Raw genomic sequence first — 22,898 nt, forward strand, 5'->3', positions numbered from 1 at the left:
CTGTACCTTTCATCCCTATGACTTATTCATTCCATAACTGGAAGTTTGTATCTCCATTTCCCTTTACCCATTTTGCCTATCACCCATTCCCTCCCTTATAGCAGCCACCAGTTTGTTCTCTGTACTTATGGGTCTGTTTCTACTCTTTTTTGTTTTATTTTTTTAGAGTATACATATGAGTGAAATCACATGGTATTTCTCTTTTTCTGACTGACTTATTTCACTTAGCTTAATACCCTCTAGGTCCATCCATGTTGTCGCAAATGGTAAGATGTCATTCTTTTTTATAGCTGAATAATATTCCATTGTATATCTATCCCACACCTTTTTTATCCAATTCACCTATCACTGGACACTTAAATTGCTTCCATAGCTTCACTATTATAAATAATGCTGCAGTAACCATAGGGATGCATATATCTTTTTGAATTTATGGTTCCATTTTATTTGGGTAAATATTCAGTAGTGGAATTACTAGATCATATAGTATTTCTATCTTTAATTTTTGAGAAACTCCGTAGTGTTTTCCACAATGGCTGCACCAATTTACATTTCCTACCAGCAGTACACAGGTGTTAGTAAATTTTGTTGAGTATAAACAATTGTTTTAAAAATGATGTCTTCTTTTTAATCTTTTGTAATCAGAAAGAAGTTGAGAATTTTACAGACCTGGAGAAACTCTACCTCTACCTTCAGCTGCCTTCTGGTCTCAGCAATGGAGAGAAAAGGTATATCTCTCTTCTTGCTTTTCCCTTAATTACAGTGTTAATAGGACATACTTAAAGTATGTGTGTCATGGTTGTTATTGTTGTGTGCTATTCCTAAAATCATCAGAAAACAGAATGGCAAAATAATGGATCTTTTTACTCTTTGATCATATTTGGTTAAGTGTTTACTTATAATTTTTGCTGATTCATTTGTACATCTGGGTAAATGCTATGAAATGCAATTTGGGTTATGTTTTTTAAACAGATGTATTTATGTAGTGTGAGGGATTGTGAAAATTGAATTGAAAAGCAGAAAATAATAGATGGGTATTGTAAGCAATGTTTTAGTTACTGCTATGTGAACAGATCACAGAATATTTTTTAAAATTGCATATATGAAACATGAATGTATTATAAATATACGATACTTTAAGTGTGTTTGGGCATAGGCCTGTATTTTCATTACTAAAAACAGTTAATCGTCTCATATAGAAAATAGAGAAGTTGTTAGCTCATGCATTCTATTAAAAGTTTCTTCATCCTTTAAGTATTTCTCAAAGTTCATTTCACTCATTCATGTATGTTATACTTAAAATTCAGTTACTTTAAAATTGTGTATAGAAAGAAGTGGCATGAAAATTCTGTTAACTTTTACCTCTTCTCCCTCAAACCAAATTTTATAGCCATTTTAAGAATTTTTTTGCTCTAAAAACTCAGTATCTTTGGAATTAAATAAATTGTTATAGTTAGCTGGGATGAATGTCAGAATCAAGAAAGGAACTTCCCTCATGTTATCTTGAGTGTACCATTTTATGGATTTAGTTTTTATAAATGATGCTACCATATAGTAAAAACTTAGGATGTTTAGTAGAAATATTGGCTTGGGGAGGGGAGCCAGTTACAAGAAGGACTGTAGGAGGAGATTTGTCCTCTCAAGATCTCTCTGGTGTCAATTGTATTCTGGCACATAAGATTTCAGAGTAGTTACTTGAAAATGCTAATAAGCAAATATAAAATATTTTTTTCCATAACTTTAAAAGTTTGATGATTTGGCAAGTTTAGGCAAATGAATAGGCAAGTAAGTGAACAAATACCCACTTAGGGATCATTTTCACCAAAACAAATACCTTATATTGTCAGTACTCCATCACCTCTGCCACTGTAGAGACCATCCGGAAGGATGGAACAGGGCAGTAACTTCAGTCAGTCACTAGCTGTGGAAGATGACTCACAACCCCAAACGGACAATTGGTATATATAGATAACTGGGCATCTGCTGTAAGGCTTGTTTAGTTTGGTCATTAATAGTGTGTTTACATGCATTTCTTTACTAGAACTTAAAGTCCTGGCTCAAAAATTATCAGTTGCTGTCCGGTTCAGCTAAAACATGTTTTTGTTTTACAATCAGTGATCAGAATGCCGTGTCATCTAGTCGGGCACAGCAAATGCATGCCTTTTCCTGGATTCGAAATACCCTAGAAGAACATCCTGAGACTTCATTGCCCAAACAGGAAGTCTATGATGAGTACAAGTAAGTAAAATGTGCATATATTAGGCATGCTGAGGTGTTACAGAGCTTAAGTACTACACACGGCTATAGTGATTTGTTTTAAAATTGGTGAATGTCATGCTAATATATGGGAGTTTACCTTAGAGATTTCCAAGATGCTTTCCATCTCTATCTAAGCTTCTCTGGTAGCAAATATCATAAAAGATAGGATTATTGAATAAAAGGATTTCTCTAAAGTTCTTCTGGATGATAGGAGGGATGTTTGAGGGTAGAATGATAATGGTATAGGATTGCTGAATAAAAGGGTTCCTATAGAGTTCTTAAGGGTGAAAGGAAGAGTGTGTCTGGAGTTAGAAGAACAGTGGAAGGTAATAAATAAGTTAATATGTAAGCAAAAATGAAAACATGTTTTTCATTTAGACTTCTTAAGGGACTTTTTCATATGTCCAAAACTTTTCTAATGCTTTTCTACACCAATCAAAAAAGGGATAAGTTTTTGGAATATTGTGAATTACTTATTCATGAATGAGGAAGTTGAGTGGCTTGTACATATTAGACACTCAAATAATGTTGATTGTACAGATAATTTATTTAAGTACAGGAAACAAAAATATAGAGACTAATGGGCCTTTCTGGATAAAGACAATTTAATAATTGCTAAGTCTGGTTTTGTTTAACACTTCTGTAATTGATACAGAAGACAGAATTTATTATGGCAGAGTAAATAAAACCAACATTTTCAGGGTATTTAAATGTCAAATCAGCAAGCATTCGTGTGTTGTACTTAGGCAATTTGAAAGAAAAGTGTCAAATGCTGTTTGTTAATCAGTATAAAATGACGCCAAGGGACTACACTTACTATTTTAGTATATAGAAAGAAAACTTCTACTTTCATTGAAAATTGTGATTCCCTCATCTTAAGGAACATAATGGACCTGGAGAAAAACTAGAGAAAAATGTCTGAAATGATCAAGGGAACAAAGTTAAACTGAAGAGCTTTAGACGTTTTTTTGTTTAAGAAAATTAAAGCTAAGAGTTCATATGACCCAAGTCTATAAAGTCCATTCTCTTAATTTATAATAATCTATAGAGTATCTACTATGTGCCATACCCTGTATTAAGTTCTGAGGATATAATAAGACACAGCCCCTTCCATTCATGAAAAAATAAGTATGTATTTATAATAAGTATTAGTTTTTCACTAAATTCAATTAATTAAAATAGAGATAACCCTATAAAACTACAAAGAAGCAAATATTAATTCATTAAAAGGTGGTTAATATCAGTAAACATGTGATAGGTTGAAGAAACTCTGGACTGAAGATCCACAGACTAGATTCTGTCATTAAATTTGTGACTTGGACAAGTGTTTTAACCACTATTTTTTTGATACATTGTCTATAAAGTGAGACAATTGAAGAGGTATGAGGTTTCTTAAAGCTCTAAAATTCTAAAAGTTGTTTGAAGTAGAAAATGTTGAGGAACAAGTAATCCAAAGATGTCCTGGTGGTTTTCCAAAAGGCAAACTGGACAAATTAATGTATGACATTTTCATAATGAATTAAGAGAACTCAAGATATATATTTTTTGAAATGGCATCTTTCCACTATAGAACCCTTTGCATCATCATTAGAGACAGTACCCTATCTTTGTGGAAGTGTGACTCTGGCCTATTAAAGCAGTCCTTATGTTCCTAAATGTTTCCTGCCTTTGACAAAGAATTGTTACATTTTTCTATCAAATCATTTTCTGAGATTCCCATAAACTCTCATAATTCTTTTCATATGAAAAGTTACAGGTTTTTCCTAAACAAAAGGGAAATAAAACATTCCATCATTTTGCAGAAGCACTGGGAGCTTCAATTTTGAGCAATTAATTTGTAGCTGTAGTAGAGAACAACAGAGATAAAAGAGGAAGGGAATTTGACTAGAGTTGAAAGGGGAGGTAGTAGGTAACTTTCCTAAAAAAGTAGGAACTTTTTTATAATAATATGACTAGAAAGGAAATAGTTCATGGAATTTGAAATAATTATGCTAATGATTATGCCTCTCTTTATAATTAGTATAGTTCTGTATCTCAGTCTGGGTATTTTAGTTCAAAAAGCATTTCACTAAGAATATACTTTATGTACTGTTGTATTCTCTACAGGGTTTCCACATAGTAGACGCTAATTTAATATTAAGAGTGGTTAGAATGGACTCTGATCCCTGACATTGATAATAAAATTTCAGTGTTTTAAAAGACTTCATTAAGTCTTTTAGTGCACTCCTGTCTCCATGGTATAGATAAAAACATTGAAACCCAGGGAAGGTAGGTGGCTCTCCCAGTGACACAAAACTAGTTAGGGAATGATACAGGTCTAGAACTCAGATTTCATGAGTGTTTGACAATGGGCGAGAGGGCACACTTCTTAAATTAGAGTGATAGCATACTGCGTGGGTAGAAAAGATTGGTCAAGTAGTTAGAAATAAACCTGGCTATGACTTCCACTTAGGGTGAATAAATAAGCTGCTCAAAATATGAATTAGTATATATATAATTAGTATGCATGCATACAAATAATACAACTGTGGTAAGAGACACAGCAGAGAAACATGTATTAGCATGACTGGCTAAGAAGAAAGTATGTTTGTGTGTTCACAGCATCGTACACGTGGGAACTCCAAAGTATTCTATTATTTGATTGTTCATTGCCTAAAACCGTAATTTGCCATGTGGGTTTAAATAACTTGAGAGAGATGAAAACTGTAGGATGGACTACAAACAGGCAAGATGTAGATCAAGTATCATGAAGTAGCTAGTTAAAAGTTTTTTAATTAAAAAAAAAAGTTTTTTAATTATTTTAAGTTGTGTTGTCTAAAGAAAGCAAAATGTAGTATAACTACTTTTTTTTTTAAGTACAAGAATTTTAAATCACAAAGAGATTTCAATTAGACACAAAATAACAGTAAAAATTTTTAGAGAAATTTTGTCCTTTCCTAATGGCCTATTATATATTCATCTTCCTATTTGGAGTACCTTAATGAGGTTTCCTGCATAAAAACTTAACATATATTCTAAATACTCACTGAAAAAATGTTATTAATATGAAATATACCTTTATTTTAAGCTATCCTATTACACATAGACCCTTGTATAACTCATTGCAATGATGTTCAGATATATTTTTTATGAAATTAATTCTGTCATAATCATTAAAATCAAAATCCCTTTGAGAGAAAAAAATGAAGATATAATCAAACACAGCATTGACTGACTGCTTTTAACTATCTTCATTGTACATTAAGATACTAATAAGAACATAAAGCTTTAAGGGGCTTTCAGCATACAAAAACAGTTTACAAATGATCATGAACTTTTGTATTTGTTGAAACTTTTGAATTCTGATAATCTATGTTTAGGAAAATGATCATTAATGTGTTTATATTATTTTTGAATTACAAAAGTAATATATATTCATCATTACAGTTTTGGCAAAAAGTTATAAATGTATTAAAAAAAAAAAACTAGTACCAGTAAATCTTACTACCTAAAAATAACCACTTTGGTTTATTTCTTTTTATTTTTTCTAATGCCTTCTTTTTGTGTGTATGTTCTTGTTATTGTTTAACCAAATTTGGCTCCACTGTTTACACAATTCCCGAAGGGGGAACAGTGGCAAATAACATTGCACTGAACATTTTTGATGATATAATTTAGTGTAGATTATCAAAATTGAGATTGCTGCTGGTTTATGGATGGACCTTTATATATTAAGGATCTTATCTATTAAGATTTTTAAAAATATTTTTCAAGATTGCTGTTTATTTTAATAAATCTCTTTATAAGTAATTTGATTTAGCCACTTTCTTTGAAGCTTGTAGCATTGTTGTTACGCTTAGAATTTACCTATGCCACTAGCAGCTTGAATACCCATGTTATTTTTCCTAGATTTTTAAAAAGATATTTCTTACTTCACTTTTTATATATAATATTTTAGTCCATCTGGTATTTATTTTGGTGAATGCCATTAAATAAGGCACTGATTTCAGTTTTCTTCTAAATGTTATAAAGTAATTATTCCATGCTTATTTATTGAATAATTTTTTCCTCTTAAAACACTAATATGTAATATAACTTTGATCTTACCAAAGCCCTTTCTACTCAGTTCTTTTTCCTTGTTATTTTGTCCTTATTCCATTACCAAACCATTTTTAGTATTTTAATTATTAAATGTATAAAAAACTGGTAGGACCAGACTGCCCTTACTATCCCTCTTTTTAAAAATTTTCCTTGGTTTTATTTTCAGACCAATTAATGCTTTTCATATGAAGTTTGATACCACTTTTCTCACTTTAAAAAAGGAAACCTCAAGGGAATTTTGATTCAAATGCATTAAATGTGAAATCTTATGTTAGAAAAATTAATTTCAGAGCTAGAAGTATGTTTCGTAATTTACATCTTTTTCATGCCCTTCAGTGATGTTTCAGTTTTTTCCCTTCAATTAAATCCGCTTATTTTTCTTACTAAGTTTTATTCCTTGGTAATTTTTATTATGTTATTTATATTGAAAATATTCTTTCCATTGCTTTACTGTTGATTTGTTTAGGTTTATAGGATATTGTAGACTTGTTATATTTATGTTGTACATTTTATATTTACTGAACTTTGTTTAATCCTAATTTTTCAGTTAATTTTGACTCTTGAGTACAGTTTATTCTGTGTACCTTCCTTATTCTCTTTATTTTATTCTTTGATAATTTTCCTTCTGATTTAAATAATAACAATGATAGGCATCATTTCCTCTTATAGTTCTATGTTAAGGATGTATTATAGTTGATCAAGACTTTGTTATTTTATGAGAAACATATTGAAATTTATCAAATGCTTTTTGGGCATTTATTGAGATTATTATGAAGTGCTTTTCTCTTTGACCTGTTGATGTGATATATAAAGATATTACCTAATTTATAGACCCTTCTTTTAGTTCTAGAATGAATGTTCTATTCATATCAAGATGTATAATCTTATAGTGTACTGTTGATCTCTGTTTTCAAGTATATTATTTAGGATCTTTGCATCTATATTTATGAGTGAATATTTTGGTCTGTAATTTTCTTTTTTTGTGCTATCTTTGTCAGGTTTTGATATCAGGGTTAGGCCAGCTTCGTAAATGAATTGGAACTCTTTCCCTAAATTTCTGTGCTCTGGAACAGTTTATATAGCATGGGAGTTATTTGTTCTTGAAAGTTTTAAAGAACTCAACCATAAAACCATCTAGGCCTGGAGGCTTTGTTGGAGGTAATACTTTGACAATTTTTTGTGGGTTTTTTTTCTGGTTAGGTTTTTACTTCATTAGTCAAATTTGGTAATTTGTTTCTCATTGAATTCATTCAGATTTTCAGATGTATCAGCATAGCATTGCATATTATTATTCTCTCCAAAATTGAGTTATCTTCTAAATCCCTTATATCTATTTTCATATTTCTAGTTTTATACATTTGAATTTTCCTCTGTTTTTTTCAAATTACACTTGGCTGTAGTTTATTTCTATTGGTTTTCTTTTAGAAAAAAAATGAGCTAAGATTGATATATCAGGGTGTTTTGTTTTTGTTTTTTGGTGGTTTGATTTTGGGGTTTTTTTTTTGCGTGCAGTGTTTTGTTTCTTATTAGGTGCCTTTCTTTTCCTTCTCCTGATTTTCTTGGGATTTTTTTTCTTACTCTTTAAATAGAATTCTTTGTTTTCATTCTTATTTAAGATACAAACATTTATATCTATGAGTTTGCCTCTGATTATAGTTTTGGCTGTATCCCTTAGGTATGGATATGATTTGTTAAAATTATCATTATGTTCTACTAGAGTAAAATTATAGTTCTAATTTCTTCTTTGACCCCAAATAGAAGTTGTTTTTAACCTTTCATGTTCTTGAGAGTTCTGTTGCTTTGCACTTTATTAATTTGTAGTTTCATTATATTATGATCAGAGAATGAAGCTTATTAAACTTCTGAATTTTTATATTTGTTGAGGTCTACTTTCAGTCTAACAAATTATTAGTTTTTATAAATACTTCTGGACAGCCTCTTTATATTACACTGTATTCACTCTGTATTGATTTATGCTAATTCCACTTTTCTATATTTTTCAAATCCTTCAAATTCTGTAAAATCCTTTCTTTTGGTCTGTTTAAGCAGTTGAAGATGAATAGTATGTTAATCTCTTACAAAAGTGACATTTGTCACAGTTCCTCTTAGTATTTTTAATGAGTTTTGTTTTATAGATCTCTGGGATGTTTGACACAAGAAAAGGTTCATGATTTTTATCTTTGTTATAGTTTTTGCCTGTTGTCAACAAAAAATGATCCTGGGTCATACTGAATGTATTTCATGTTTTTTCTCTTTTGAGATGAATATTTTTGGCCCATTCTGGGTATCTGTCTAATATGTATATTTACCCATCTCTTTTTTTTTTTTTTAACCATTTGTGTCATTTTGGGTAGGCTGTTTACATTATGCTTCTAAAGTTGTTCCTGATCTTGAAATCTGACCCATAGAAGAAGCTGATGGAATGAACCAATCTAGAAAGCCTGGTGTTGCTAGAAACACTTAGCAACAGGGGAGGGTAGCAGGAAAAAACTACTGCTTTTTCCTGTTACCTGGGAAAGAAACACAAGCGTTAATCTTAAATGGATTTCTCACTAACTGAAACATGGCCTCTTTTAGCAGTCCTAAAAATCTGTTTGCTTTCATTCTGGGGAGAATCACAAACTTTCAGATTTGTAAACTTGAACTTTGGCTGCAGTGTTTTCTGGTACACAAATGTTCTCTCTGAATCCCTTTAAAAAATATTTAATATTTTTAAGGAATATGACTATATTTTCTATGTAACCATTTTGTGTACAAATATTAATTTTATATGTATGATGCTTTGATACTTACCAGCCTAAGTTTGTGATTTCTGTTCTATTAATGACTTTAAGTGAAACTCTTAGGACAACCTTGAAGGCAGAAATAGATTCTAGGAACACTTGTTTTGAAAGTATTAAAATAATGAACACTTCATAAGTTAAATGATAAATAAATGTTTTATACCTGTCTAAAATCTAGATTAAGCCTAATCATGTCTACATAATTCATAAATTTATTCATAAATTTATTAGGTGTATGATACATTGTTTAAGGTAATAGCATCTCAATACAATAAGTGGAAGCAAATATCATCCCTCCTTCCCTTTAAGGATGACTCAAAGAAATGAATTCACTAGGCAAATCTGAACCCAGGTTTTGTACTTTAAGGCTGGGGTCTTTTTGCACTAATCCCTGTTACCTCTAGAAACTTATTCCAAGCACTATTCTTTTTAAAATTAAATTTTTGAGGGCAGTATACTACTATGTCTTAATTATATCTTAAATATTTTTAACTGATTAGAAATCAACTAAAGCATAAAAGTGATCATTTTCAGCATTACTAACTTTTTCATATTTGACACGTAAATATGGATATTGAATATGTCTTAAGATATAAATTGGTCTAAGATATTTACCATTGAAATGTACTCTTATAGTGTCTGAATTGTTACCCTAAATACATTGTTTATTATTTAAATGATTACTTTTCAGGTAAGATTTTTTTTTTCCAGACTTGCTTGATGTGGTCTATTTCAAAGAAGTTTTTAATCCCAGTTTCTCTTTTTTCTGTGTTTCTATGACTGGACTCTCAAAGGAATAGTTAAATCGTCTCTTTTTCTTCACCTTCTGTTTCTGACCAATTGCACTTTCTCAGACTCATCATTTACTGTTTAACTTCTCAACTCTTTAGTAATAGAAAAAGCATTGAATAATAGAATGAATTGAATGAATAGAATAGAATAGAATAGAATAGAATAGAATAGAATAGAATAGAATGATTGAATAATAGAAGAGTGGCAGGATAGAGCTATAATAACAATATTATACCAGAAAGAACTGGTTCTCTTATCTGACATAGTTGTAGAAAGGGTTGACTGACTTTTCCAAATCACATTCACTGTACTAAATACATTGTAATCATAACTAAAGTACAAACCAAGTCTCCTAATTTAAAACCAGAGTCTTTTCCAATACCCCCGCCTATAAAAACTGCATGCCCCTGAGCCCAGTCATTATTTTGAATCTTTAGTTATCAATTCCTCATTTCTTACTACCTTAGCTTCTTTATCTGCCCCCAGCATGATTTGTGGCAATTGGTAGGTGGTATTTAGTACTTTTCTTTTATTAAGACTTTAGTATTACCACTTCCAAGGACAAAGAGATCATGGAAGAAGTTAGTAGTGTTTTGTTACAATCAACAAATTAGAATAAATGATTTTAAAGTAAATTTACTTGAGTGCATTAAATTATCAAGTGTTATATATACATAGCCCTTACTCTCAAACAGGAAAAACAGATCAGTAAATAAGCAGGACACAAAGAACGAGTTTCCAGATCAACTTGATGGAGTGAGGGCCAGCATCACAGAAGAGGTGACGTGTAAAATCATAAAAACTGAGTTTTCCAAGCTGACTAGAGATTCAGAAGGGTGTTCTTAGTAGAAGGTATGATACTCAGTGCATAGTAGCTTATAGTCGGAGTCAAAGAGGAGATGTCAGAGACCAAGCCAAGAGAATTTAAACTTGTTTCGTGTGTAGGTTTTGGAGAACTTTTGGAAATTTAAGCAATAGAAAATCATCTCAGAAAGTAAGAAATTCTAAGGATAGGGAGAAAACTGATATTTAGGGGTTAAGCAGAAGAACATGAGCCCTCCAAAGGAATTTAAAAGAGAAACAAGAAAGCATAATATAATCTGAGAAAAGAGATTATTTTGAGGTGTTCAGTCTCCTGTGCCTCAGACAGTTCAATTTAAAAAGGAAGACAAGAAAAAGACCCATGTGATGTGTCACTAATAGGCCACAGGGATCTATTGCCAGAGCAGTTTCCATATTTTATTGAGGAATGAAGCCTGATTGCAGTGTCCTGAAAGGTAAGTAGGTGTGAGTGCAGACAGGTTTTTAAGGGATGAAGAAAGAAAAAGTAGAAGGGTGCGGGGGAGTGGTAAGAACAGAGTTTTTTGTTGTTGTTTTTTTTTAGCCTTATCCAATAAGGATTAAATTGATTTGTGTATAACAGAATATCCAATGAACAGTAATTTCAACAAGACAAAAGATTTCAGTTTTCCTTTCAGCAGCTCTGTAATAGCAGCAGGGAACCCAGGCTCCTTCTAAATCCGCACTCTACCATCTGTAAGCCTTAGCCTGGTTTTACTTGTTGCCATCTAAAATGAACTACAGCTGATAGGAAAAGTAAGTGACTTAGAATTCAGGTCCATTAAGGAAGGAAGGGAGAAAAAGGTTGAAAATCATTGATTTATGATTTTCAAACTTAGTCATCCTGTCAAGTGCCTCAGTGGCTCAGTTGGTTAAACTTCTGCCTTCGGCTCAAGTCATGATCCCGGGGTCCTGAGATCAAATCCCACATCAGGCTCCCTGCTCAGCAGGGAGTCTGCTTTTCCCTCTTTCCTTCCCCCCTGTTCATGATCTCTCTCTCACAAATAAATAAATAAAATCTTTAAAAAATAATAATGAAGTTAATCATCCTGTCGTATTCTGCTGTTTTTCAATTTAAATTGCCATTTAAATATAATGTTTGTTTCCTCTTCCCAAGTAGACAAGGTGCTTTTTTTTACACTTTGCCCTAAGCTTGCTTATAATAAAACCACAATATTTTCTGGAGGTTTTTTTTTTGTGGCAAAATGCATAAAATTTGTCATCTTAACCATTTTTAAGTGTATAGCTCAGTGATATTAGATACATTCACATTGTTGTGGTACCATACCACCACTCATCCACAGAACTCTTTTTTTGCAAAACTGAAACTCATTACCCATTCTCATTTCCCTCGCCCCTGGAAACCACCATGCTATCTATCTCTATCTCATTAATTTGACTATTTTAGGAACCTCATATAAGTGGAACCATACAGTATTTGCCCTTGTGTGACTAGCTTGTTTCACTCAGCATCATGTTCACAAGGTACATCCATTATAGCATATGTCGGAAATTCCATTGTATGTGTATGCCATGTTTTGTTTATCCATTCTTCCACTGATGGATACTTAAGTTGTTTCCTTTTGGCTGTTGTGAATAATGCTGCTATGTACGTTGGTGTGCAAATATATTTTCTAGATACACTTTCAGTTATTTGGGGTATATGCCCAGAAATGAAATTGATGGATCATATAGTAATTATATTTTTAACTTTTTGTGGAATCACCATACTGTTCTTTATAATGGCTACACCACTTTATATCCTCACCAGCGGTGCACAAGATTCTTCACATCCTCATTAGCATTTGTTACTTCCTGGGTTTTTGATAGTGGCCATTTTGATGGATGTGAGGTAGTATCTCATTTCAGTTTGATTTGTATTTCCTGATTAGCTAGTGGTATTATATTTTATGCTTATTGGCCATTTGTACATCTTTGGAGAAATATATTCAAGCCCTTTGCCCACTTTTTAACTGATTGTTTGTTTTTAATGTCGTTGGGTTGTAAGAGTTCTTTTTATATCCTGGATACTAACACCTTATGAGATACTCAATATGTTATGAATTCTACAAAACATACAAATATATGCTTATTATAACAAACTGAAACAGTCTAAAAGTATAGGATCAAATAAAAATCATTCTTTACTCTCTCCTTCATCCCACTACCCTCCTGAGATTATAATATTCCCAACAGCTTTATCTTTCTATGGTTCTTTTTTTTTTTTTTTTTAAAGATTCATTTATCTACTTAGAGAGTGTCCTTGGTGCACATGAGTGGGGTGAAGGAGTGGAGGGAGAAAATCCTCAAATAGATTTCTGCCAAGTACAGAGCCCCTCATGGGGCTCAATCCCACAGCGTGACCTGAGCTGAAACCAAGAGTCAGATTTGACAGAGCCATTTAGGCTCCCCTATCTTTCTATATTTCTATATATAGAAGTTACGTCAGTTATTCCTAGATTTTTTTTTAATTCAAATGAAACCGTACCGTACATATTGGTCTGACTTTTATCACTAAGCAGTATGTCCTAAGTAGTTTTTCTTGTCCATATGTATAAAGTTACTGCATTCCTTTTTTTACTGCTGCACAGTATTTCATAATGTAAATGTTTTATAGTGTGTGTTTTTTAAGCTCTTTAAGACATTTTTCTGTTATTAAAATAATACTGTACTCAACAACCTTGAATTACATATCTTTGTGCTTGTATAAAAATAACATTGAAGTATGGACTACTTAGAAATGGAATTACTGGATCAAAAGCTATAGTTATTATCAGGTTTGTTTTTTGTTTTTTTTTTTGTTTGTTTGTTTTTTTTTTTTTTTTGAGAGCACATCCGCATGTGGGTTGTGGGGGCAGAGGGAGAAAGACCATCTTAAGCAGGCTGTACACCCAGTGCAAAGCCCATCTCGGAGCTCAGTCTGATGACCCTGAGATCATGACCTCAACTGACTGAGCCACCTATGTGCCCCTATAGTTTTATCAATTTTAATTTAATTTTTGAGTCATTACTATATTTATGTGATTGTAAATCAAAAGGTATTAAAGATGTATAGGGAAGAAATTGTATCTCTCCTTTGCCTTTCAGCCACCCATTTTCTATCACCATAGACAATTCCAATTAGAATTATACCTAAATAACTAGAATTATATAATCATAATTATTAGTTATTATGAATGGCTGCATCTTATTCTGTCCTATGAATTATTATTCACTTAGACCACAGTTGATAGACATCTAGGTTTTGATAATACTGATAATGCAGTTGTGAATAAACAATGGTATATCGGTGAGATAAGTCTAAATATCTGAAATTACTAAGGACTTGTGCATTTTTAATTTGGATGGAAGTTTGCATAGAGATACAAAATTATTTTGTCTGTATTTCATTTTACATTGTCTCTCCTGAGTTTTTTTTTTTTTCTGAGTTTTTATTACTGTCATGTTTGGGGGTTTTTTTAATCTTCATGTTGGAAATTTTCTTCAACGTGTCTGATTATCTTTCTGTTATCTGTTAATATTTTTATTTTTATTTTTTTTAAGATTTTATTTTATTATTTATTCATGAGAGACTGGGGGTGGGGTGGGTGGTACAGAGACACAGGCAGAGGGAGAAGCAGGCTCCATGCAGGGAGCCCGATGTGGGACTCGATACCGGGATTCCAGGATCATGCCCTGGACCAAAGGTAGGTACTAAACCGCTGAGCCACCCAGGGATCCCTGTTCATATTTTTAAATGGCAGCTTAAGTTCCATGTATAATCAGAGTTTATCTGCTGTTGGACTTGACTTTTAGGTGAACAAGCTTTATATTGAGAGATTTCTAAATGTCTATATGTTCTCCAGGGATCATTCACTTTTTCAGCAGAATTTCTCCAAACTTCTGTTTGGGGAGCACACACACTGGCTTCTAGTAGCAGTTCTGGACCTTGGACCCTGGACCCTGGATAGGAAAGGGAAAAATGGACTATTTTGTGTAGGTAGACTTTGAACAGATCTGCATACTCAGTGTACTCCATGTATTCCCTCTTCCCCTCCCCACTACTACCCAAACTGGCTTTAGATTTCCACCTCACCTTTGCTGTCTCAGACTTCCACCCACTCCTTTAAAATTTCTCCAAAGTATTAAGTTATCCTGCCTGAGAAATTCATTCCTGGTTGCTATTACTCTGTATCTTAAGGAATTGACAAGTGGGGGGGAGGGTATTTTCTCCTTATATTAACTTTTTTTTTTTTAAAGCATGTGATCTCTCCATCACATTTAGACAGAATCCTTCTTTTTTATTTTGGCACTTGGCAGTGCAACACAGCATATGATTATGTAACTGTCTCAAGTTTTCTTGTCTTGCAGACTGATCTTAACTCCCCATGGTAACCTAGCATCTAGTAGACAACTTAAACAGTTTGAAGGAATATCCTGACAGCCTAAGGCAGGGTAACTTTTAGATCTCTGAGATAGTTCATGTATGGGGTCTACATAAAGTTGTCTTCCTCACCTCTTACTTATTCTGCGGCTCACTGCATTGTGTCTTCACTAAACTTATAGGGAGTGATCATTAAGTTCTTTAATAAGTCAAGTCAGTGAATTTGATTTAATATAGTAAAAGCATTTTAAATGTATGCATAAGAATCTTAAATTAACTTTATTGATTGCGTGTTTGTATGCATTTCTCTCAATACTCATGGAAAGAAATTATTATCAACCAGTGAAGAAACTAAATCCCTGCATATCTTTGGAAACACATTCCTAATTTACTTTCCCTCCTGCACTCCTTCTCCATAGCATCCCCTTCTTCTTAACACTGCCACCTATCAGCAGCAATGCTATTGAATTTCTAAATACTTGGTTAAAAATTGAGTTAGGATGCGGTGCCTGGGTGGCTTAGTTGGTTAAGCATCTGACTCTTGGTCTTGGCTTAGGTCATGATCTCAGAGGCATGAGATCAAGCCTCACATTGGCTCCACACTCAGCACAGAGTCTGCTCGAGATTTTCTCTCCCTCTCCCTCTTTGCCCCTCCTTTCTCTCTCTCTCTCTCTCTCTCTCTCTCTCTCTCAAATAAATAAATAAAATCTAAAATAAATAAAAATAAAAATTGAGTTAGGTGTATTGTTTTAAAATTTGTTGACTAAAACTAAATGAGTTTATAATAAGTTCTTAGAAGTTCTTTCCTGAGTATACAGCTTCATCTAGTATCCAGACAAGACGTGACCGAGGGATACTTATTAATGCACCTGTACTGGGATGCCTGGGTGGCTCAGCGATTGAGCATCTGCCTTTGGCTCAGGGCATAATCTCGGGGTCCCAACTGAGTCCCACATTGGACTCCCTGTGAGGAACCTCTTCTCCTCTGCCTATATCTGTGCCTCTCTCTGTGTGTCACTGATGAATAAATAAATAAAATCTTTTTTAAAAAATACACCTGTACTCTCTGAGAGTTCATAGATATCCTGCAAATGAGAGAAAAATTATGTAGATATACTTGTCACTTTATTGTAGTCGATCTCAACCTCAGCTAAAAATTGGAATTATCTGGGGAGCTTTCAAAAAAATTGTTTCCCACCCCCTCACTCCAGATATTCTGATTTAATTTTTGTGGGGTGCAGCTGGCCATTGGGAGTTTTAAAAGCTCACCAAGTGTTTCTACCATGAAACCAAGGTTGACACCTATTGCTTAAGAATATTGGCTCCTGGGACACCTGGGTGGCTCAGTGGTTGAGCATCTGCCTTTGGCTCAAGGCGGGGTCCTGGGGTCCTGGGATTGAGTCCCACATCAGGCTCCCCTTGGGGAGTCCGCTTTTCCCTCTGCCTATGTCTCTGCCTCTGTGTGTCTCTTTATGAATAAATAAAAAAATAAAATCTTAAAAAATAATAATAAATTTAAAAAAGAGTGTTGGTTTCCAATTGAAGGTGGTTTTGTCCCCCAGGGGACATTTAGCAATATCTGGAAATGTTTTTGGTTGTCAGAGTTGAGGTTTATTGCATGCATCTATTAAAGAATGGAGGCCAAGTATGATGCTTAGCATGTCACAAAGCACAGGACAGTTCCCCACAATGAAGAACTATTCAGCCCCAAATGTCAGTACTATTGCTGTTGAGAAACCTGCTTCATACAGTGCAACAGCTGATTACCATTTTGGAGCTCTTACTGCACGTATGAATTTAACTGTAAAGCCAGATATACTGTATTCTCTAGTAACTCTAGCCTGGCCTCTTGGAGTTTTTTTTTTAAATTAGTGTGGAAGATATATGTATTGTAGCATCACTGATATTTTAAGTCTTTTTAAAGCCTTGAATGAACTTAGTTTTTTCTTGGTATTTATTAATTGTGTGACTGATAGACTAGCATTAAAGAAGAACTGAGTGTGCTAATACACTAGATCCTTTTATAAAGCCAGTTAACAAAATTAGCCATGTAATTATAACAAAATAATGATAATCAAGAATCTTCATATTCATTGCATGTAAAATGACCTCTTTGTATCAAATAGCTATTTTGATGATTGGAAATGAACTATTTTGAAAAAACATCAGTATTCAAAATTTAATTAACATATTAAATTATCTGTAAATCTTTATTTATTGCTGCCTAACTTCAGAAAATTTAGCGAGAAGGGGCACTTGGGTAGCTCACTTGGTTAAGCTGCAGACTCTTGATTTCAGCTCAAGTCATGATCTGAGAGTCCGGGAATCCAGCCCTGTGCTCAGTGAGGGGGAGTCTGCTTGAGGATTCTCTTTCTTTCTCTCCTTCTCAAATAAATAAATAAATCTTTAAAAAGAAAAATGAAAAATTTAATGAAAAGGAATGCTAATGATAAATTAAATTATACTAGCTTAAGGAGTATGCCCTGTATTGTTTTGTCTGTCTAAGCTCTGTAATGATACATGGGGGGAGGGGCAGGAGAAAGAAAGAATCTTAACACAGAGCCTGATGACACAAGACTCCATCCCGGGACCCATGAGATCAAGACCTGAGCTGAAACCAAGAGTTGGATGCTCAATCAGCCTGAGCTACCCATGCACCCCACTCAGTATTGAGGTCTTGGTGTTCTTCTTGGTGATCTCTCTGTTCAATGCAATGCCAATCAAAGTCCCAGCAGCCTTTGGTAGAAATGGACAGACTGTAAAACTCATATGGAAGTGCAAAGGATTTAGAATAGCCAAAACAACTTTGAAAAGAAGCACAAAGTCAGAGCGCCTATGCCCCATGACTTCAAGCCTTATTAGAATAAGATGGGCAAATAGATCAATATAACAAAGTAGTGAATACAAAAATAGACTGATGCAAATATGACCAATTGATTTTCAACAATGGTACCAAAGCAATTTAGTGGAAAATGGGTAGTCTTTTCAATAAATGGTGCTAAAACAATTTACACTCTACACCATGTATTAGTAATCTAATCCTGTTTAACAGATTATCCCAAATTTAGCCTCCAGTCTCCCTCTGGTCTTTTTTGCCCCTGGACTCTCTTTCTAGAAACACATCTCCAGTCTAGACAAATTCAAATGAGTTATTCTCAAATTTGCATATAAAGAAAGGAGACTACAGTTTATTCAATCTCCTGTTTATCCAGCTACAGTCTCACTCACTAGTATTCATTGAGTCTCCGGTCAGTGGCCATGGAAGAGGAGAGGCAGATTAGACTGAGCTCTATTAAGTCAAGAATGCCAACAGTGAATTAACTATAGAAAGAAAAATCTTAAGCCCTTTAGGTTGGGAAGGAAAAAAAGGCACATAAGCCATTTTAATCAGGAAAAGTCACTGGGCAAATATAAATGTATATTTAAGAAAACAAGCTGTAATACAAAATAGAAAGTTTTCAGCTACCATTTGTATCCTGGGAAGAACAGCCCAGTGTTGTCCCATGGCCAAAAAGATCGAGCATAGAGGATACCATCAGAAAAAACACAAAGCTAGCAAACTAACATTTCACCATTTTACAAAACCATTATGCTGCCAGGTAATGCAGCCTGCGCTTTGCCAAGTAGACACTGAAAGACCTTACTTAACAAATTCCTAGTTTGAGGAATATCATTACTCTTTTAGATGTCTTCACTTTATGTACATTACTGTCATCATCTGCTTTGGAGAATAGTTTTGTTTTCAGGGCTGTTTCTCCAACAAAAGAATATCCAGATACTCTCCACATAGATTTAGCAGTTTTTCCTCTATACCATATGAAAGTAAGTTGTGGATATGATACTTCTAAAGATAAGGACAGTCACTTATAACCATAATATTTTTATTACATCTAAGAAAATAAAAAATTCTACATTCCACCTATTTTCTGGTTTGGAACTATTTTTAGTATAGAAAAAACATTTTTGTCATTTTTGGAGACTGCATGTGTCTTAATGATTTGAGAACAGTGAAGCCTTACTGAGGTGCAAATGTGATTGGCTAGCTCATATCCCAGCAAATGAGTCACTTCCACTCCTATCTTAAAGCATATGATGCAGATTTATGTAGCAGTAAAAAATCTCATTTTATTGCATGTCATAGATTAAGATTATTCACAGATGGATGGAACTATAAATTTTTGTTTAGCTTTTTTAGATTTTATCTTTTGAGATATAAATCACATATTATAAAATTCACTATTTAAAATTGCACAAGTCAGTGGTTTTTGTCATGCATCACTCACCAGTAGTGCCAGAATATTTTCATTAATTCCCCAAATTCCAAATCCATTAGCAGTCATCCATTCTTCCTTCCTTCCAGGACCTAGTAACAAATAATCTACTTTATGGCTGTACAAATTTGCCTGTTCTGACATTTCATATAAATGGGACCATACATTATGTGGCCTTTTCCTATCTGGTTTCTTTCATTTAACATAATGTTTTCAGAGTTTATCTGTGTTAAATTACGTATCAATATGCCATGCCATTATAGCCAGATAATATTCCATTGTGTGAATATACCACATTTTCTTCATCCATTCGTCAGTTGGTGAACATTTGTTGTCTTTCCACTTTTTGGTATTATAAGCAATGCTGATCTGAAGTTTTGCTGCCTATGAAATCTCTAGGTTTTTGTATGAGCATGTGTTTTGATTTCTCATGAGCATATACTTAGGAGTAGAATTGCTTAATCAAATGATAACTGTGTGTTTTAAGTTGTTCAAAAAAAAATGGCAGCACCATTTTACATTCCCACTGATAATATATGAGGATTGCATTTCTCCACATTCTTAGCCAACACTTTTCCATATTTTTTATGATAACCACTCTAGTGCATGTGATATAATAGCTCATGGTTTTGATTTGTATTTTCCTGGTGACTGATGATGATGAACATCTTTTCATGTGTGTATTGGGCATTTTTATATTTTCTTTGGAGAACATATTCATTTTCTGTGGAGAAATGCTCATTTCTCTGAGAAATATTCATTTTCTTACCATTTTTAATTGTTATTTTTTTATTTATATTTTCTGTATATATTCTGGATCCTAGTTCCTTATTAGATATATTATGGTTTACTAATATTTCTCCCATCTGTGGGTTGTCTTCATTTTTTTGATAGTATCCTCAAATGAAAAAAAATTTTTAATTTTATTAAATCCAATTTATTTTTTCTTTGGTACTTGTGCTTTTAGATATCCTATCAAAGATCTATTGCCTAACAAAGGTCATGCAGATTTATACTGTTTCCTTCTAAAAGTTTTATAGTTTTAGCTCATATTTTTGGGTCTTTGCATTATGAGTTCATTTTTGTACACACTGTGACATAGATACCCAAATTCATTCTTTTGCCCATGGATACCCAGTTGTCCCAGCAGCATTTGTCGAAAAGATGATTTTTTTCCCCATTGAATGGTCTTGGCACCCTTGTGTAAAATCAGTTGACTTGTAGATATATGGACTTACTTCTAGATGCTGAATTCATTTCTATTGTTCTTATATCTTTCTTTCTTTATGCTAGTATTACACTGTCATTAGTTTAACTTTGTAGTAAATTTTGAAATTAGGAAGTTTGAGTCTTCGATTAGTCATTCTACTTCCTGATTATTTTGACTCCTTTAGGTCCTTTGAATTTCCATGTGAATTTTAGCATCAGCTTTCAATGTCTTTAAGGACAGCAGTTGGAATTTTCATGAAGATTGCCTTGCAGCTGTACATCAATTCAGAAATATTGCCATCTTAACATTATTAACTTTTTAAATCCTTAAATATGGGCTGTATATCCATTTACTTAGGCCTTTAATTTTTTTATTAAGTTTATTCCTAAGGTTTTCTTTATGATATTGTGAATGGAGTTACTTTTTAAATTTCATTTTTTTTAAAGATTTTATTTACTTATTCATAGAGACAGAGAGAGAGAGAGAGACAGACACAGGCAGAGGGAGAAGCAGGCATCATACAGAGAGCCTGATGTGGGACTCGATCCAGGGTCTCCAGGATCACGCCCTGGGTTGCAGGCAGCGCTAAACCGCTGCGCCACCGGGGCTGCCCCTTAAATTTCATTTTTGATTGCTGCTAATGTATAGAAATAAGTAATTTTTACATGTTGATCTTATATTCTTCAGTCTTGCTGAACTAATTACATCTATGATAGTGTTTTTAGTATATTCCTTAGGATTTTCTATATATAATATTGTATCATCAGAGAATAGATGTAGTTTGCTAGTATTTTGTTAAGGATTTTTGCATCTGTCTTCATAGGGGATATGGGTCTTTATTTTTCTTTCTTGTGATGTCTTTGCCTGATTCTGGATTCAGAGTAATGTTGGCCTTACAGAAGGGATGATTTTGGAAGTATTCCCTCTACTATTTTGATGAAAGAATTTATGAAGGACTGATATTAATCTTTACCTGTTTAGTAGAATTCAGCAGTGTGAGACCATGTAGACTCAGGCTTTTCTTTGTGAGTACTTTTTAAATTACCGATTGAGTCTCTTTTTATAGGTCAGATTTCTTATTTCTTTTTGAGTCCATTTTGGTAATTTGTGTCTTCTAGAAATTTATTTTGTATAGGTTAGTCTGTATGTGGCATTCAGTTTTTCATAATATTCTCTTAGAGTACCTTTAATTTCTATAAGGTACACCTGTAAGATTTGTAGTAATATTCCTCTTTCATACTGATCTTGGTCCTCTTTCTTTTTTAATCTTGGTCAATTTACCTAAAGGTTTATTAATCAGAGTTGTTGATCTTTTCAAAGACTCAGCTGTGGGGTTTGCCTTTTTTCTGTTGGTTTTCTATACCCTATTTCATCTATTTCCACACCAATCCTTATAATGCCCTCTTTATGCTTGCATTAGGTTTGGCTTCCTCTTACTATTCTAATTTCTTAACATGGAAGATTAGGTTATTCATTTGAGACCTTTCTTTTTAAATGTATGCATATGCAGCTATAAATTTCCCTCTAAGCACTGCTTTCACTGTGTTCTATAAGTTTTGGTATGTTGTGCTTTCATTTCTATTCATCTCAAAGTATTTTCTAATTTTTATGATTTCCTTTTTGACTCATTTATTATAATTTCCCATTCTTTTAGTTATTGCATTCTAATTCCATGCCATTGTGGTTGGAGAAAATGTATTGTATGATTTTATGTAATCATAACATGTAATGTAATGTATGATTTTATTCCTTTGTATGTGTTGAGACTTGTTTTATAGCCCTAATATACGATCTATCCTGGAGAATATTTCATGTTCACTTGAGAAGAAGATACATTCTGCTGTCGTTGGGTGATAGAGTGTTCCATGAATATCTGTTAGGTTGTTGTTATATACTATTATTTGTGTCTTCTCTTCCATTGTTCATCCTTCTCTTAGTTCTATCCATTATTGAAAGTGGAGTATTGAAATCTATAATTATTATTGTTGAATTATCCACTTCTCCCTTCAATTTTGACCATTTTTGTTAAGTGTTTTGGAGCTCTGTTCTTCGGTGTATAATAGGTTATGACTGTTAAATCTTGATAGCTTGACCCTTTCATCATGAAATAATGGTTTGTCTCTAGTAACATTTTGTGTTCTAAGTCCATTTTCTCTGATAGTAGTATAGGCACTAGTTCTCTTTCAGTTACTTTTAGCACACTATATCTTTTTCTACCCTTTTACTTCAGTCTATTCGTTTCTTTGATTTTAAAACATATATGTAATATGTAGGTGACATATGGCTTGCTAATATTTTAT

The 22,898-nt window shown here is 33.2% G+C and overlaps 1 protein-coding gene across 6 annotated transcripts in view; it reads left to right on the top strand.

Moving 5' to 3' along the window:
• Positions 1–22,898, top strand: part of RFX7 (regulatory factor X7) — a 132,481-nt gene that overhangs the window by 78,407 nt on the left and 31,176 nt on the right. For all 6 annotated transcript variants that reach the window (XM_041742426.1, XM_041742420.1, XM_041742434.1 and 3 more), the window contains exons 4-5: positions 646–728; positions 2,116–2,238. In XM_041742426.1, coding sequence (XP_041598360.1) covers positions 646–728; positions 2,116–2,238 — 206 coding nt within the window. The remainder of the gene's footprint in view (positions 1–645; positions 729–2,115; positions 2,239–22,898) is intronic.

This window comes from Vulpes lagopus, chromosome 2 (assembly GCF_018345385.1).
Source record: "Vulpes lagopus strain Blue_001 chromosome 2, ASM1834538v1, whole genome shotgun sequence".
Lineage (NCBI taxonomy): Eukaryota > Metazoa > Chordata > Mammalia > Carnivora > Canidae > Vulpes > Vulpes lagopus.